The 16,290-nt window shown below is 42.8% G+C and overlaps 1 protein-coding gene across 2 annotated transcripts in view; it reads left to right on the top strand.

Annotated features, from left to right (window-relative positions):
• Nucleotides 1-16,290, top strand: part of LOC123372520 (transducin-like enhancer protein 1) — a 99,320-nt gene that overhangs the window by 60,844 nt on the left and 22,186 nt on the right. For both annotated transcript variants that reach the window (XM_045020665.1, XM_045020663.1), the window contains exons 10-14: nt 2,845-2,898; nt 4,511-4,663; nt 5,501-5,645; nt 6,376-6,566; nt 7,800-7,876. In XM_045020665.1, coding sequence (XP_044876600.1) covers nt 2,845-2,898; nt 4,511-4,663; nt 5,501-5,645; nt 6,376-6,566; nt 7,800-7,876 — 620 coding nt within the window. The remainder of the gene's footprint in view (nt 1-2,844; nt 2,899-4,510; nt 4,664-5,500; nt 5,646-6,375; nt 6,567-7,799; nt 7,877-16,290) is intronic.

Raw genomic sequence — 16,290 nt, 5'->3', positions numbered from 1 at the left:
CCTTAACCTTCTTCCAAGATTATGGTAGATAAGCATGGGAGGAACAGAATTTAATGTAAATTAAATAGAAATAATAGTAATTGGAAAAGGAATGGGGATGTTAGTCACACAGAGAAACAGAGAGGAGGACTGATCTATTTTTGTTAAAAGTGGAATTGTGACACAATTGTACGGTGGCAAGAATGCTCTGGGTCTGTGGCTTCAGGCACTAGCTGCATTGCTGGTCACTCAGACCCAAGAAAATTAGATTCTATTGTACAGTAACTCCTCACTTAAAGTCATCCCGGTTAACATTGTTTCGTTGTTAGGTTGCTGATCAATTAGGGAACATGCTTGTTTAAAGTTGTGCAATGCTCCCTCTAATGTTGTTTGGCAGCCGCCTGCTTTGTCCACTGCTTGTGGGAAGAGCAGCCTGTTGCAACTAGCTGGTGGGGGCTTGGAACCAGGGTGGACTGACAGCCCTCCTATCAGTTCCCCCATCAGCAACCTGCTCCCCTAAGTTCCCTGTGCGTGCTGCAGCCGCCCAGCAGGCTAGCAGTTGCAGCTATCCCCCCCCCCCACGCCACATTCTGCTCCTGCCCTCTGCCTTGCAGCTGCTCCCCAAGCCTCCTGCTTGCTGGGCTGGGGAGGAGAGGGAGAGGGAGGGGGGCTAATGTCAGGGTGTCTCCCCTCCCTCCTGCTCCTACACCCAGCTTACCCCTTCTTCTCCAAATAGAGCAGGATGGGGACACAGATGGAGAGAGACAGAGAGAGCCTGGGGCAGCAGCTGCTGTCTCAACTTCCTGATCCAAGACCGTGCCCTTAGAGTGGGTCAGCTTACTTAAAGAGGCAGTGTGCTTTTCTCTCTCTCTCCCACACACAAGGCGTGTGTCTGTCTCTGTCTGCTACGCTATCTCCCCTCCCCTCCATTCCTCTGCTGCCTTGTAGAGTGAGAGGCTACATTAACAACTACGTTAACCCTTGAGGGCTCAGCCGAGTGGTAGTTCATCATTTAGCACAGGGGTTCTCAAACTGGGGGTTGGGACGCCTCAGGGGGTCACGAGGTTATTAAATGGGGGGGTCACAAGCTGCCAGCCTCCACCCCAAAGCCTGCTTTGCCTCCAGCATTTATAATGGTGTTAAATATATAAAAAAGTATTTTAAATTTATATGGGGAGGTCGCACTCAGAGGCTTGCTACGTGAAAGGGGTCACCAGTACAAAAGTTTGAGAACCACTGATTTATCAGCAAGGCATTCCCTGGAAAATATCCTACCCTCTTCCACCCTCTAATGTCACCACCTCAACCAAGCTTCACAATCATCATAGCTGTGAATAGTATTAAATTCTTCGTTTACTGTGTGTATGTCTATATAATATATAGTTTTTTTTAATCTGGTGAAAAAAATTTCCCTGGAACCTAACCCCTCCATTTACATTAATTCTTATGTGGAAATTGGATTCACTTAACATCATTTCACTTAAAGTCGCATTTTTCAGGAACATAACTACAACGTTAAGTGAGGAGTTACTGTAATTCTCAACATCTGTGGGTATGATTTATCTCTTTCACTTGATCTCAGGTTTTCACCAGATGCTTGTGTTGATCACAGTAGGTGCAGTTCTATCCTATCAGTGACACCCTTGTAGTCTCTTTGATTTTGGGGTTGCATCAGAGCAGCTGTAAGCAGATTGGGGCACCTTCCTTCTCCTGTTAACCTAGCCTTCTATTACCACTGCATCTTTGAAACCAAAGTCTGTGATTTCTTCCACCATCTTGTATAGATGCTGGGAACTTTTGACAAACTTTCCTATGTACTAAAATCTTTCTTTCAACTCACTAGTGTCCAGATGCTAGCAGTTTTGGGAGTATTAGTAACCTCATTTATTCAAAGGAGAGCATGCTTAAACCATTGTCTGTTTCCTTGGGAATCAGATACAATGTGAAACTGTTGATTTTATGGAAGATAAGACAACTTCTCTTTTTGGTAGAAACAGTAGGAATGGAACTGGATTATAAATAGATAAGATAAATACTTAATTCTTAAAACAAAGAGTTTAAAATAATTCCATGCTGGAACAGGCTTCATATTTAAAGATTTACTAGATTTCCAACTGCACTCACATGGTTGCTGTTTTCCTGCTTTCCTAAAAGCAGCACTTTTAATGACAAGGAGGCATTTGTGTCTAGAAAGCAGAAATAAGTTGGCTAAAGGGAATTGTGGGATTGGAAATAGGACAGTAAACTCAAGATCTTTCCATTTAATTTCTGCTCAAAACTTTTTGATATTATGAAGCTTCAAAATGGAAATTGGGATGGTCTCAAACTGGACTCTAGACTTATCCAGAATTACCTTGGACTTAGGAGAATCTTCTGAAACAAGTAGTACACATAGGAAACTTCTTTGAAAATCCTTGCCATTGTGCTTTTCATGTTCAAAGCACTGTGCAAACTGTACCTAATTCTGCAACTCTCCTTTTACAGTGGATAGGACTGAAACATACAGGTTAACAATGAGAGCAGTTAAGGATGTCTTTTTTCCTCAGAGTGTAAACAGTTACCGGAGTAGCCATACATCATTTATATTTTATAGTTAAATACAAATATTCTTTCAAATATCACAAATCTAATGTAAAGCTAAAAGGCAAAAGAGCTGTGCTCCTATTTTCATCAAATTTGTATATTTGCCCTATCATTTATAGAAGTGGCGAAGGACTCTCTGCTGCTAATGGTGTGGCTCTCCTTTCTGTCTGTCTAATTCGGGTAGAACAGTGATGTTTAATATTCAGGTTGTGAATCCAGCAGAAGCTTAGCCTTTTTCCGTGCTTTTCAAGTGTATTAAATGAAATAAACAATTTTTTGTAGGACAGCGATGGGGACAAGAGTGATGATAACTTGGTTGTGGATGTATCCAATGAGGTAACTTAGTTTTCATTTTTTGCATTTTTAACATTTGCCCAAGCATTGAAGGAAAAATTCACTATCATCAAAATGTATATAAAAATAATGCTTGGCTATTTTCTTTTTACTAATATTAGTAATTAACCTGAAAAATCTTAAAATGTAATGCCTGCTGGCTGCCATATAACAGGACAGAGCAAAATGGGCTGTCTTATCTGCTCCTTCTTGCACTGGTTCATACACATTTCAGCTTTCCCATAAGATGCATTTCAACATTTCACAGCTGCTGTCATGGCTGCCTCTGTGTGGTGGGGAAGAGTTAAGATGGGGATGTATGTACAGGACCAGGGTTGATCAGGCAGTGTTTTTAAATCAGAGTGTCTTTGGCAGGGGTGGGATTGGAACACAGGGTTAAAGTGAACTGAGAGTTGAGATGCAACTAGATATGTCCACAGAATTTCCTAGGGTGAGTTGCCCTTTAAGAAGACCCTACCATTCTTCAGGAAAGACAGTCTAGGTAGCAGCAGTTCCTGCCAGCAGCACCAAGGTGGAGGGGGCTAGTCCAACTCCCTCCTCCGCCTCTTATGTCCTGCAGATACAAGACTTTGGGAGCATAGGATGCCATCAGTCCTCTTCTCTTACTCCGATCTGCCTTCTAGCAGCACTGGGAGGCAGGGCCTTTACCAAGCCATGGTGTACAGATGAGGTTCGCTCTGTCAGCCATCAGTTTCGTACCATTGGATGGTGGAAAGTGGGTATCCGAGCAGGGAGCTAGGTAACTAGCAACATCCTCAGAAGTCCAGACCAAAGCAATATCTGAGCAGACAATACAGAATTGATTAAAAGACTTTCTGCTCTCCTGCATCTGATACCACCTGCAGGGGTCCACCCAACCCCCAGGAGAGCAGCAGTGTGTGTGGAGGAACCATTGGAGTCCTGATGGCTTTGCAGCCTCCACCCGGGGCAGGCATGTGGCGGGGGGGGGGGGGGCAGGAGGAGGAGGAGTGGGGGGAAGGTTTGCTGCATAGAGGGGTAATATGGACAGTTTGTATAGAGGAAAGAAAACAATAGGTAATACATACTCTATGGGCCAGGAGCTCAGGGTCATTTTCTTTGAGGATGGAGATAAGCAAAGTGGGTTATCGTTTGACAAGAAATTTTTAAAATAACGTTTGCATTATTCAGAGCTATCATGCTGCGGACACTATGAACTGCATAATCATAGTACTGTTACTCTTGTTCTCCCTTCCCTCTCACTGTTTGTCACACACTTGTCATATCTCATCTGTAATTACATTGTAATCTCCTCTTTATATATTTAAGAAAAAAATTACCATGTTATTATTTAAAACTCACATGCAAAATTAAGTGGATTTATTTTAATCAGTGGGCTAACTGCCCCCACTGACCAGATGAAGAGGAGACATTGTCACAGAGAAACAAACAAAAACTAATATTTAAAAAAAATTATGTATTTTAAACTTATCTATTTAAAACTTTCCAGTTTTTTCTTGGTGATAATTCTGTGGCAGTGCTTTGTACAAGCCCATAGCCATAAAGTAGTTTTCTGCTGTCCCTCTTCCCCCATTTGTGTTTGTTTTTTGCTTTATTAGTAGTATTATTATTTTAGGATCCTTCATCACCCCGGGCAAGTCCGGCACACTCGCCACGTGAGAATGGCATAGATAAAAACCGCCTGCTGAAAAAAGATGCCTCTAGCAGTCCAGCGTCCACAGCCTCCTCAGGAAGTTCCACTTCCTTGAAATCCAAAGAAATGAGTTTGGTGAGTATTAAAAGCAGTCTGTAGTCCAGAGGAAATACCTATCTATTTCTCACGTGTATGGGCTAACTACTAATTACTGTGCATAGTGGCTTGCTTGTTGGCAGCGGATGTCTTATTTTATACACTTGAAGTTGAAGCACGTTCTTGTTCCCCTAGACCTTTATAGTACTATACAACCCTCTTCTTCGCTGATAAAAACTTCTACTTCACGCTGATCTTTCCTATGCACTTATAACTAATGGTTTCCAAGTTTACCGTATAATGCAAATGGTTCACTTTAAACAGTGTTTTCTTTTTCGAGTTGAAAATAGCTTACACTTATTCTTCACTACAGACAAAACATACACACACAGATCTTTTAAAAGTTCTGCAGAATCATGGTTGCCTTCTTCTAAATAGGCTGTTTTACTCTCTCTTTTGGTAAATTATTTGATCATGTTATACTGGCACATTTTATTAAATTGTTTTATTTTAGGAGATTATCAATTAGGCATCACTCCTCTTTTGGACTTTAATCTGGGACATTAGACAAATTGTTATCTGTAATATTTGAGATGCTGATTTTAGACTGAATTAAAACTATCTCAGACATATTAATGCCTGTGGAGGAAGGAAAAAAATGACCTTCTGCATTTTGTGCTTGTTTAATTTTGGCAGGAATAGGAAAGGTCAACATTTCTCACTCACAAGTTAATGCTATCAACATTGTGTGGATTTATGAAAATTGGCTGAGGGAGTAGGTAGTAGGTGCCCAGTGTCCCAGCTGCTGTTGTGATAAATTGTGTAATATGGCCTGGATTAAAAATAATACTCATTTAATTTGTTTAATGATACCAGCATGAAAAAGCCAGCACGCCTGTTCTGAAATCCAGCACACCGACTCCTCGAAGTGATGTGCCAACTCCGGGCACTAGTGCTACTCCAGGACTTCGTCCAGGCCTTGGCAAACCTCCAACAATGGACCCTCTAGTTAACCAAGCTGGTAATGCATTGCTTTTCATGTGCTTTTCTAAGTCTTCCATTAATCTTTTACTTATGTAATTTGTGAATATTAAATAAATGTATTGCTTTATTCTTTATATTGTTGAAGAGGTTTGATAAGAAACAGATGTTCAGACTTAGCTTTCAGCAGCTTGTACCTCTTTCAGACTGTTTACATTTTTTATCTTCTTTCCAAATAATCTAAACTACGTAATGACTTCTTTAAAGTTTCTGCTAATAATTCTGATTGCAAGCTCCTTCCTAGCCTTATCCTGTATTTGAAGCAGCTAATATTTGCTGAAATGTAAATCATGACAAATTCAGAGCAATGCTTACCTTTGCTATTACAGTCTTCAGATGTCAGTTTTCTAAACTATAACTCTCAGCCTTATTGCAGTAAATAGAGAAAGACAAAATAACATGAACAATGGGGAGAAGGAAAATAGGAAGGAAGGAAGGAATGGGCAGTATGTGTAGGGATTATTAAAAGTAATCAGAATAGCTAGGCATATATGAGCTTCTCATTTACAGAGAGCCAGGATGTGTGGTGGTGATGAGCCTAGTTCAGAATGTACCTGGCAACATTAAAAGGGACTGTGGACAGAGGGGAAGACTGGGTGTTGGAAAAGAAGTATCCATCTGGAATGACAGTGATTTCTTCCCTGTATGCAGAGAAATAGAAAGAAAATTACTTGAATTCAAAATGAGCACATTATTTCATTAAACTGCAGCTGCTGGTTTGAGGACGCCCATGGCGGTGTCAGGACCATACCCTACTCCATTTGGAATGGTACCTCATGCTGGCATGAACGGAGAGTTGACCAGTCCAGGCGCAGCTTATGCCAGTCTGCACAATATGTCCCCGCAGATGAGTGCTGCTGCAGCTGCAGCCGCCGTGGTTGCCTATGGACGATCTCCTATGGTAGGAAACACATTGCTTGCCATCTCAATAGGATGAGTTTTGGTTCACTGGGAAAGGCTACATGTGTCATTTAACATTGTCTAACTTCCAGGCCATAACAACGCCAGAGGCTTGACTACTTCACTGTATGTTTCACTTTGCTCTATGGCTACAGAAGCAAACTCCTGCCTTGAAAACAGACTCCCAGTGTATTTATGTATGTTTCAGTTTTTGTTTGCCTTCATTAGTGCTTTGATTCAATAAGAAGTGCCAAACTATTTATATATTTTTGTGAATAAAAAGGTAGTGTTGGAAGCTACAAAGCTCTTCATTGGTTCCCTGGACATCTGTTTTTCTCCTACTGGAGCAGATTTGTACAGTTTATAGACATCCTAAATTAATCTTGCAGCACATAGAAGGCTTTTTATCCACTCCTTTGTGCTTGGAGTTTCATTTTTTATGAAAATAAAAATATGAAGTTGGTGTCTTTTTTTTTTTTATTGCTCTGTGGCCTGGAGAGTTAGAAAATTCCTTATGCCTGGCAACAGTGCAAATAAGGTACTCTTTAGTCACCACTATCATACAGTAAAACTAAATAGGGGCCCAGTTTTGCAAACATTTAAGTGTGTAACTTTAAGCACACAAGTAGTCCCAGTGAATTAATTGGGATTATTTCCAAGTAAAGTTATGCGCGAAAGTATTTGCAGGATATGTGAGGCTTGGTTCTGTATTCTCTAAATTCTAGAATGAGGCTTATCTTTTTAACTGGAAAACAGTTTTCTTGAGCAGAAAGGATGGAAATTGTAACCGGCATATACATGTCTTTAAAACTACATGCATTATGGTTTTAAGTTATGGATACTATTTCAAAGGATGAACTTTAATTCACTTTGGTCCATATTTGTTGTAGAGGTTGCTTGAAGTATGTATTTATGCTAGATGAATTAATATAATAAGATTTAAAATGCTAGAAAATCCTATAGTAGCACATAATGTATTAAGCATATCATTACTGTCATATTTAAGCTGTTACGATCATGTACATCTATTGGTTCAGTTTTTGAATGCGAACACTGGAAAACATAAAAATAAATCTCTTAAGAATGTCCCTTTAATGCATTCCAATAAGAAACATTTGCATTTGTAAAATACTCTACACCATTTTTTTAATACATAAAATGAGTTGGGGGTGAAGGAAGGGGAGCTGTGTTTCTCATTCAACAGGCTTGAGATGTATTCATTTTTCACTATCAGGTTGGATTTGATCCTCCTCCTCACATGAGAGTACCTGGAATCCCTCCAAATCTAGCAGGAATCCCTGGGGGGAAACCGTAAGTAGCTTTTAACACCTTAGTAACATCTGAAACAGTGAGAGCACTTACTTATCTTATGTCAGCAAACAAGACTTCCAAATGGAATGATATCTTGGGTGTTTTGAAAGAGATTGCTGTTGTCCTCTTCTGATAAGGAGTATATCTTTTAAATTCTCAACTGGCAGCTGTCTTCTTAATCACATTTGTGAACGTTTAGTTATTTCTGGAGAGAAGCTGTTGGTGGGATACATCTAGGGTGACCAGATATCCCGATTTTATCGGGACTGTCCAGATATTTGCTTGTTTGTCCCGCGTCCCGACCAATGTTAGGTCGGGACACTGGACAAACAAGCAAAGGCTCCGGAGCCCGAAGGGCTCGCGCCCTCCCCTGCCCCGACTCCGCCCCCTTCTTCCCCCATTGGATCCTTCCCCAAATCCCCGCCTCTTTCCAAGCATGCCATGCCCAGGAGACTCAGGGGAGTGCGGGGCCAGGGTGAGTGTGAGTCTGGCCTGGCCCCGAGCAGGCAGGATTCGGGCGCGGTACCTGGAGGGAGAGTAGGGGGGCGGTCCGTGGGGCTAGGTGGCGGCTGTTCTCCCCACCTGGGCAGGGGACTCGGGAGCAGCCGCTGCTGCAGCTCCCACTGCTGCGGGGGGAGGAAGTGGCCAAGCACGTGGCGCTCGTCGGCTGCAGCTTTGGTGCCCGGGCCTGAACCCCCCGAGCCCGGGCCTGCTGCGGGGCAGCGCGCACACTGCGCTCAGCCCCTGGCCAGTCGCGTCTGGGCTGGCTGCCCAGCTGGTGCAATCCCGTGGCGGAGGCATCGGCAGCCCAGTCCCGTTCGTTCCCCTGCAGGACCCGGGCGGGATGCGGGGGGCTGGAGCCTGCTGCCCCCACTCTGAGGCCGCCCGCAGGATTGCACCAGCTGGGCAGCCAGCCCAGACGCGAGTGGCCAGGGGCTGGGTATGCGCAGCGTGCGCGCTGGGTCCCCGCAGCAGGCCCGGGCTCGGGGGGTTCGTGGGCGCCAGAGCCGCAGCTGTCGAGCTTGGCCAGCGGCCGCTTCCTCCCCCCGCGGCAGTGGGAGCTGCAGCAGCGGCTGCTCCCGAGTCCTGCTGCCCAGGTGGGGAGAACAGCCGCTGCCTGGCCCCGCAGGCCACCCTGTACTCTCCCTCCAGATACCGCGCCTGAGTCCTGCCTGCTCGGGGCCAGGCTGGACTCACACTCACCCCGGCCCCGTGCTCCCCTGAGTCTCCCGGGCCTCCCTCCAGCGCTTGCGGAGGGAGGAGGAATCGGGGGTGGGGGATTTTTTTTTTTTTTTGCTCTGCCGCCATTTTTTCCCCCTCTGCCCCCGCCCCGCCCCCCCGCGTCCCGATATTTGACCTGGGTGATCTGGTCACCCTAGATACATCTCTGAGTTTCCTTTCTCTCAAGCTTTGCTATTGAACTAGAGGTAGCTAGGGGAGTTGGAAATTAGTAGTGCTCAGCAGAAGAAATAAGATGTTTTCACCTTTATATTGAAACATGTGACGCTGTCTTTCAGCTGCTACACATAGTGGGTGCAAATCACATCCCCCCTTATATTGGTAGATATTTTAGCAGGAGTGAAGGTCTGAAATCACTGTCTCTCAAGCTTCAGAAATTTAGGTGGCACTTAATGGGGATCATAAGTACTTACTTTGGCAAAAGGTACATAACTTGCATAATGAAGCAGGCACTTCTGAAAACTACCTCAGAGACATGCAGCTGTAGAGCAGCCGGATACACGAGCAAAGATGTACAGTGGACATATAAAAGTAGGAGGGTTTATTTTCACAGCAGTGCTTGAAATTAGATGCCTGTATTAATACTGAATTCACTATATAAAGAAAAGAGCACTTAAACTAAAAAACATTGTTAATGGTCACCATGCCATTTTGGTTTCACAGATAAGTGTATTTTGGATTTTTAGAATAATTTTATTTTTTTACTGAGGAAGTAAAGGTAATAAAATGAAAGCAGTCTGATAGTTAGCTAATATTCTATTCTGTCAGATGAACTTTGAAATTCTCTTAAAGATGTCTGGCTTTCTGTATTTTCACAATGTAGTGCTTTGTTGGCATATTAAGCAACATTTTAAGGTATGCCACTAAAATATGTGTTTCGGTTTGGTGGGTGAGCATTTTGTTGAACCTTCAGCGTTTTCAGCAGTTTGATTTGAGTAAGTTGTAAAGGTTTAAGTAGCCTTAATTAAACCTGGTTAGGTTCCTCATTTAGGGTAGACTCATGGACACAGAAAAAAACAAAAAACCCCAACCCTCTAAAAACTTCTTATTTTAACAGTTTTCTTAAAGATTTTTAGAAAATAATTTTATACAGTTTTAAACAGAGCATAATTTCCAAAAAATATATTATTGATAAAACTCAATTTTCTGGTGGTATTTCCTTTATAACAGGTATATAGTTTCCCTCTCAACCTGCTCTGTTTCCTGGCAGTGTTTATCTAAAATGCCTGCCTAATTTGCGTATTGGAAACCCTTCCTGTTGATTACAAATATTCTGCAATATGGTTCTAGTTTACATTAAACTATCTGCCTGATTTAATAGTGAAACTGGTTTAAATTTTCCCCTCTTCACTCACGTCTTCCTCTCACAGATGCATCATGTGCCTCCCGATTGCCTCATGACTTTGTTATGAAGCTTTGTGCTTACACAGGTTCATACTCAGATTCACTTGTCCTGCACAGCTTTCAGAAGAATGCAGTCACTTAATTTTTAGTGTGAATTGTAAGTTATAAGAAACATTTACTGTGTTGAACCTTACAAGTTGAATCTTTGCAAACACACCTTGATTTGCTTCCACCATGCTTTTCAGCCTCGTGTGCCACCGTGCCTGTCATCCTGACTGATTAAATTGTGCTGTGAATATGGTGTTTTGTGTAGTGCATGTTTCTTCTCCCACTTTTTCCTCTTTCATAGGAATTAATGCAAACTGCTCCTCCTAAATCTGTTTTCTTTGCTACTTACTGCACTTTTACATGCAGACTCCATGAATAGGTTGGAACTCTCAATCCCTTCTTGGACTGAATTTCATGTATGAAATCCTCACCTGCGGAAAAGATTAGAGAAGAGATAGTGAATGTACTGCATTTCTAAGAGGGGTCTAAGGATGGTATTATGCATCAAACATTGGCTGTCAAGTTAAATATTGAAGAGCGTACTAGTTCTTAAAATAGTTTTTTTTTCTGTTTTAAGGGGCCATTCCTAGTGACTTCCTAGTTACTTCAGTGAAATGTGGCCCACAGTTTTATAAATAAAATATTATTGTTGGATCATTCATAGGGCCAATAGATATGAGTAATTTTAATTCTTGGACTTCATTTATTAAACCATTTCACTATTTCCATTTCATGACTTCCAGAAATATTTAATCAAAAGTGTACTGGGGAAGGGGGCTCAAATCTAGATATCATTGTTGCAGTGTTCAAGGCACATCAGCCATGTCTGTTTCCTATTGCTTAAAAAGTATTATTTAATGAAAAATATTGTGTTTTTTATGGTGTTTTCCTTCTGGTGACTTAGATTTTGACTGAGAGTTTAAAGCTTAGTTATTGAAACTGCTTCTGAGACCCCTCACTTGCAGTTAAAAGTTACACACTCAGTCATACTCCTGGTCATACTACTTGGAGACTGTCTTGCCTCCTTTGCTGATAGTTGCCGCCTCCTTTGCCTGTTCTTACTATAAATAAACATGATAAACTTTTAAAAGTCTTCAATTGACTACGTTAGGATTTAGACTTATTTTAGCCCCGTTCATCCACAGCTAGTAGGATGTCTTCCATTGCCCAGGGTAACTTTGTGATAGCATCTTTTATCTGTGTTAGATGAGTCTATTGACATTTTCTGGTATAAAATATGGGTGTAATGTGGCATCTGTCACAGAATTTCACAGACTGCAGGGGAATTCTCAGTTTATATTTGAAACCTACTTTCTCCCAGACACACAAATTGAGATGCCACATTGTGTTTGTGTAGTAAATGAGATATGGCATTTTAGTTGTGTATCCTGTTGCAGGTGGGAGGGGGGAGGAAGTTTTCCAGTTAGAAATACTGAATCCCCTGCCATCTGTGTCTGCTGGCTGTTGTAACTCTCTGTAGCTACTCTGGGCTCTTGGTTTTTGTTGTTGTTCTAAGTACCATTGACTCAGTTCGCTTTCCAAAGGACCAGCATTTCTGTGAGCACCTGTTCTTCTTTGACCACTGTACACACTGAGATCTTATTATTAAAATAGATTGCTGTTAGAAAAATAAGCTGCCGCTTAGGAACCTGCTCTTGTTTTCCAGTTGCCTGCTGTTGCAAGAATTCCCTCTGGAAAACACCTTATTTTCTACTGCTTCACCTTCTGCTGTGTCACTAAGTTTAAGTCCCTTACTCCCAACCTTTTCTGATTTTATTTTATTTTTTTAAATCTGCCACTGGCAAGTTTGTTCTCTTCAGAGCTTAATCCTGTTACCAGTGATGCTAGTGACTCTGGGCCATTGCATGCTGACCTAGAAAGCTGTAAGGTGTTTCAACTCTCAGTTCCCATTGCCACAAATTATCTGGTCTTGGCAGTTGATAGCAGTGCCCCTTGGACACTCTTATTTTATTTTCCTGTGTTTCTCCCTGAGAACCATTCCTTCCATTTTCTCTTCATCTTGCTGTCAAGCTGTATTTAGTATTTATTCTTCAGTTTTCCTGCCTTCTTTCTGTGGTTTTGTGGTGTTTTCTTTTTCTCCTGTATCATCTTTCTATTTTCCCTCCATTGCTGAAGCCTACTGCTAATTGTTTCCATTACTGTGGAACTAATATTTCTCTATATTTTTCTTTTGTCTGCCTTTAACTGCTGTTATGACTTACTACTTTTTACTACTTGTTCAGTTTCACGCTTCCATCCTCATAACGAATGATTCAAGCTTATACTTTAAAATCTCATGCTCAGTAGTGTTTGGAAGAGGTCCAGTGATCTAAAACTACTTCAGTTTCTTTAGCTATTGGCAATTATTAATTTATCTTGTGGTATATTCATCATGTTGCACAAGAGTGAATTTCTTTAGATTTTTCTCTTGTTTGTTTTTCTTTTTCTTCTGGTGTGGTTTCCAAATCAGTAATTACTTTTCTCCTGAAATCAGTACTATTTGCAGAGATAACTATCTGGTGTGTGACAAATCGTGCACCTTGTGCTTTCTCTCCCTACTGTACAGTGAGCAACACGCAGTATTTTATACTCTTTTTGGCTTAGTGCTGTATTCATATTTGCTCATTTAATTAGTCATTCCAGTGGAGTTTTTAGCTTTCTTTACAGTCCCCTATGGCTGTTGTGTTAACATTCTTACAGGTTTTCCCAGGGTGTGAGTTCTGACTTCTTCTAACACTACATTGCTGCACTCAGCCTTGATGCCAGAGTTAAATGGTAGCAACATTGTGGTCATAAATCTGAGAATTAAAGAACATGTTGTCTTAAAATAGAATTGAAATGATTGCAGCTGTTTGTGAAGGGGTGCTGCTGTCAGTGAGCTTGGGGTGGCTGACAATATGGGGCAGGGCACTGAGGCTGGTGGGGCAGGTAACATTCACTGGGCTAGGGGGCAGGTAGTGCTGGGATGGGGCAGAGGCAAGTACCTGTCAGTCTCCAGCACTCGGGCAGCGCCAGGGCCAGCAGCCTCTTCACCTTGGAGTCTCCCCCGCTTGCCCGGGGGCCGCTCCTCCTCTTGGGCTCCCTGGACACTGCCACCGCGGACGCCCGGGAGGACGCGGAGCGGGGAGCGCTGCCATGGAGGAGATGCAAGGGGCCGGGCTCGGCTGGGGCCCCGCATCTGCTGGTCAAGAGCAGCAGGAACCAGGTGCTGCTCGGGGGAGCCGGGCAGCCTGAGCCCAGGGCAGCGGCAGCCTCTGCAGCAGCAGGGGGAGGTGGGGAGTGTAGCCCGCCATGGGGCAGGAGAGACTGCGCTCCTGCTGCTGTTTCCCGGTCCTGCCACGTGGTGCAGGAGAAGGAGGTGCCTACAGCCGCTGCCCCCCCCGCTGCCCATGGAGCCGGAGCGCAGGGCCTGGGGCACAACTCTGCCTGCTGATAAGGGCCGGGCTGCGGCTTCCTGCTCATCGCCAGATCAGGAGCCAACCCAGCCCCCAGCCAGAGCCCTCTGCTGCCCCTGCCTGGCTACCGCAGCTCAGCCTCACATATCTTTCAAGGTAGGGTTACCATACGTCCGTATTTTCCCGGACGTTTTTAGATAGTTAAAAACTCCTCCCCGATGGCAATTTAACAACTAAAAAGCCGGACATGTCCGGGAAAAAGGCTGTATGGTAACCCTAGGGTTGAGGTCTGGTATTTCTCACCTCTATTATTTATTTATTTAAAAACATTTTTGCTGTTAACAAGCATGTTATCTCTGGAGACACAAATCCACAGTTTGAGAACTGCAAAACTAAGCATCTCTGATGGTATCTTCTAGACTGAGCACTGAGTCCCATTGGGTAGATAGGAAAAATAACCTAAATAATCTATACAGAAGCCCCTGGAACTGCATAAAATTGGGACCCTAATCCATGAACTATTGGAACTCATAATTTACAAAAAATTTCTTAAACATTACATGACTATATTGTCGCTTACTATAGAATTAGAATTTATAATCCCTACTCTATGATTAGGTACATTACAGCTCAAAGATATCTTAATTAAAACTATCTTTAGATCTTTTCCTCAAAAACCATTTTATCAAAAAAAATCCAATTTAAATAAAAAAAAATCTGATTTTTTTTTAAATCAATGATTTTTATCCATGTATTGTATTGTATTAAAGATGTGTGTGTTTTTATCGGTGCTCTATTTGTACTTTTCAAATCTATTTCGGAGCATATAAATGTTATAGACAAGATTGAGATGGAGGCAAAATGTAACTACTTTTTAAAATAATGTTAGTAATTTTAATAAGGAAGTGGCATTTTATTTGTTTAAATGTTTACCATGCAAGTCCTAGTTATAAGCTGTCTGGGACACTTTCTGCAGAATCCAGAACTGCTTCGTTTTAGCAATTATGTTGAACATCTAGAGTTAGATAGCTGGTCAAATCAGTTTCTTGACTTTGAGGAAGAATTAGCATGATAAATATGATTAAAGTTCTGTAGTTCAATTTTATTATGAAAACTCTATTTCTAGATATTTCTATGAAATGGCAAGAACAATTCTGGACTTCTCCTGGGAGAGTGATAATCATAAAACAAAATTATCCTATTTGGAAAATGGAGAGCTGAAAGTGCCAAATTTAAATTGGTACCAAATTAATCTGAGACAAATGAATACATTACTATTATTTGTACTGTGGAAGTGCATAGGAGCAACAGTGTATTCCTGGTACCAATCCAAAGTCCTGGGTACAAATGGAGAAGCAACTTACAGACTCAGTAAACCAAGATCAGAGAGACTGCTTCAGGGTGGATTGATTTAAATTAAAACAAATTAAAATATATTCAGGATTTAAACCATCAAGCAGGAAACCTTGATTCTTCTTCGAGATGTGGTGTTCATATCCATTCCAATCAGGTGTGTGTGCGCGCACGTGCACGGAGGCCAGAAGATTTTTCCCATAGCAGCATCTGTCGGGTTGGCCTGGGCGCCCCCTGGAGTCGTGCCTTCATGGCGCTCAATATAGAGCCCTGCCGACTCACCACCCCTTCAGTTCCTTCTTACCGCCAGTGACGGTTGGCTGGAACTTCCCATAGCCCTTGATTAGCAAGCACATTCTGCAGTTCTTTGTATATAGTTTACCTTAGTTATTAGTATTAGACTAATTTGTAATTAGAGTTGTTGGGGGTCGCCCCCCATTTCGACTCCCTGGAGCCGTGGTATGCCGCAGTCTTCAGAGTTTAAAAACTGTGTGGCCTGTGCAAAGCTTATGCCGAAGAGTGATCCACACTCCTCATGCTTGCAGTGTCTAGGGGAGGGTCACCGAAAGGATCGCTGTAAGATCTGCTGTGAGTTCCACCCTAGAACTCTTAAAGAAAGGGAACAGCAGCTTAAAGTGATCCTCCTGGGGGCAGTTCTGCACCCCCATTCGGACCCGGGCTCAGGGGACCCAGCTTCTAACACATCGTCCTCGACACAGAGCACCCTGGCATAATCATCAAACTTGGCACCAAGAAAAGACTCATCCCAGGACACTCGGTATTGCACCTCCCAAGGCTTGGTGGAGAGCAGGCACCAGTCCCACTCACCAGTGCCTCAGAAGAAAAAGAAGCCAGACAGTTGGTCACCTCCGGCTAAATCCAGAGAAGTGAGACCCCAGTCGGGTCACAGCTTTGGATCCCCTACTGGGGTTGTGTCAACTCCTGCCCAGGCAAGGCAGTTGAGTCTGGGACCCCCACGGTCACTCGTCCTTACAGGCCAGTAGCTACAGCTCCCTTCGAGACAGAAGCTTTCAA

This window comes from Mauremys mutica, chromosome 6 (assembly GCF_020497125.1).
Source record: "Mauremys mutica isolate MM-2020 ecotype Southern chromosome 6, ASM2049712v1, whole genome shotgun sequence".
NCBI lineage: Eukaryota > Metazoa > Chordata > Testudines > Geoemydidae > Mauremys > Mauremys mutica.
This window is presented reverse-complemented; position numbering and strand designations above follow the sequence as displayed.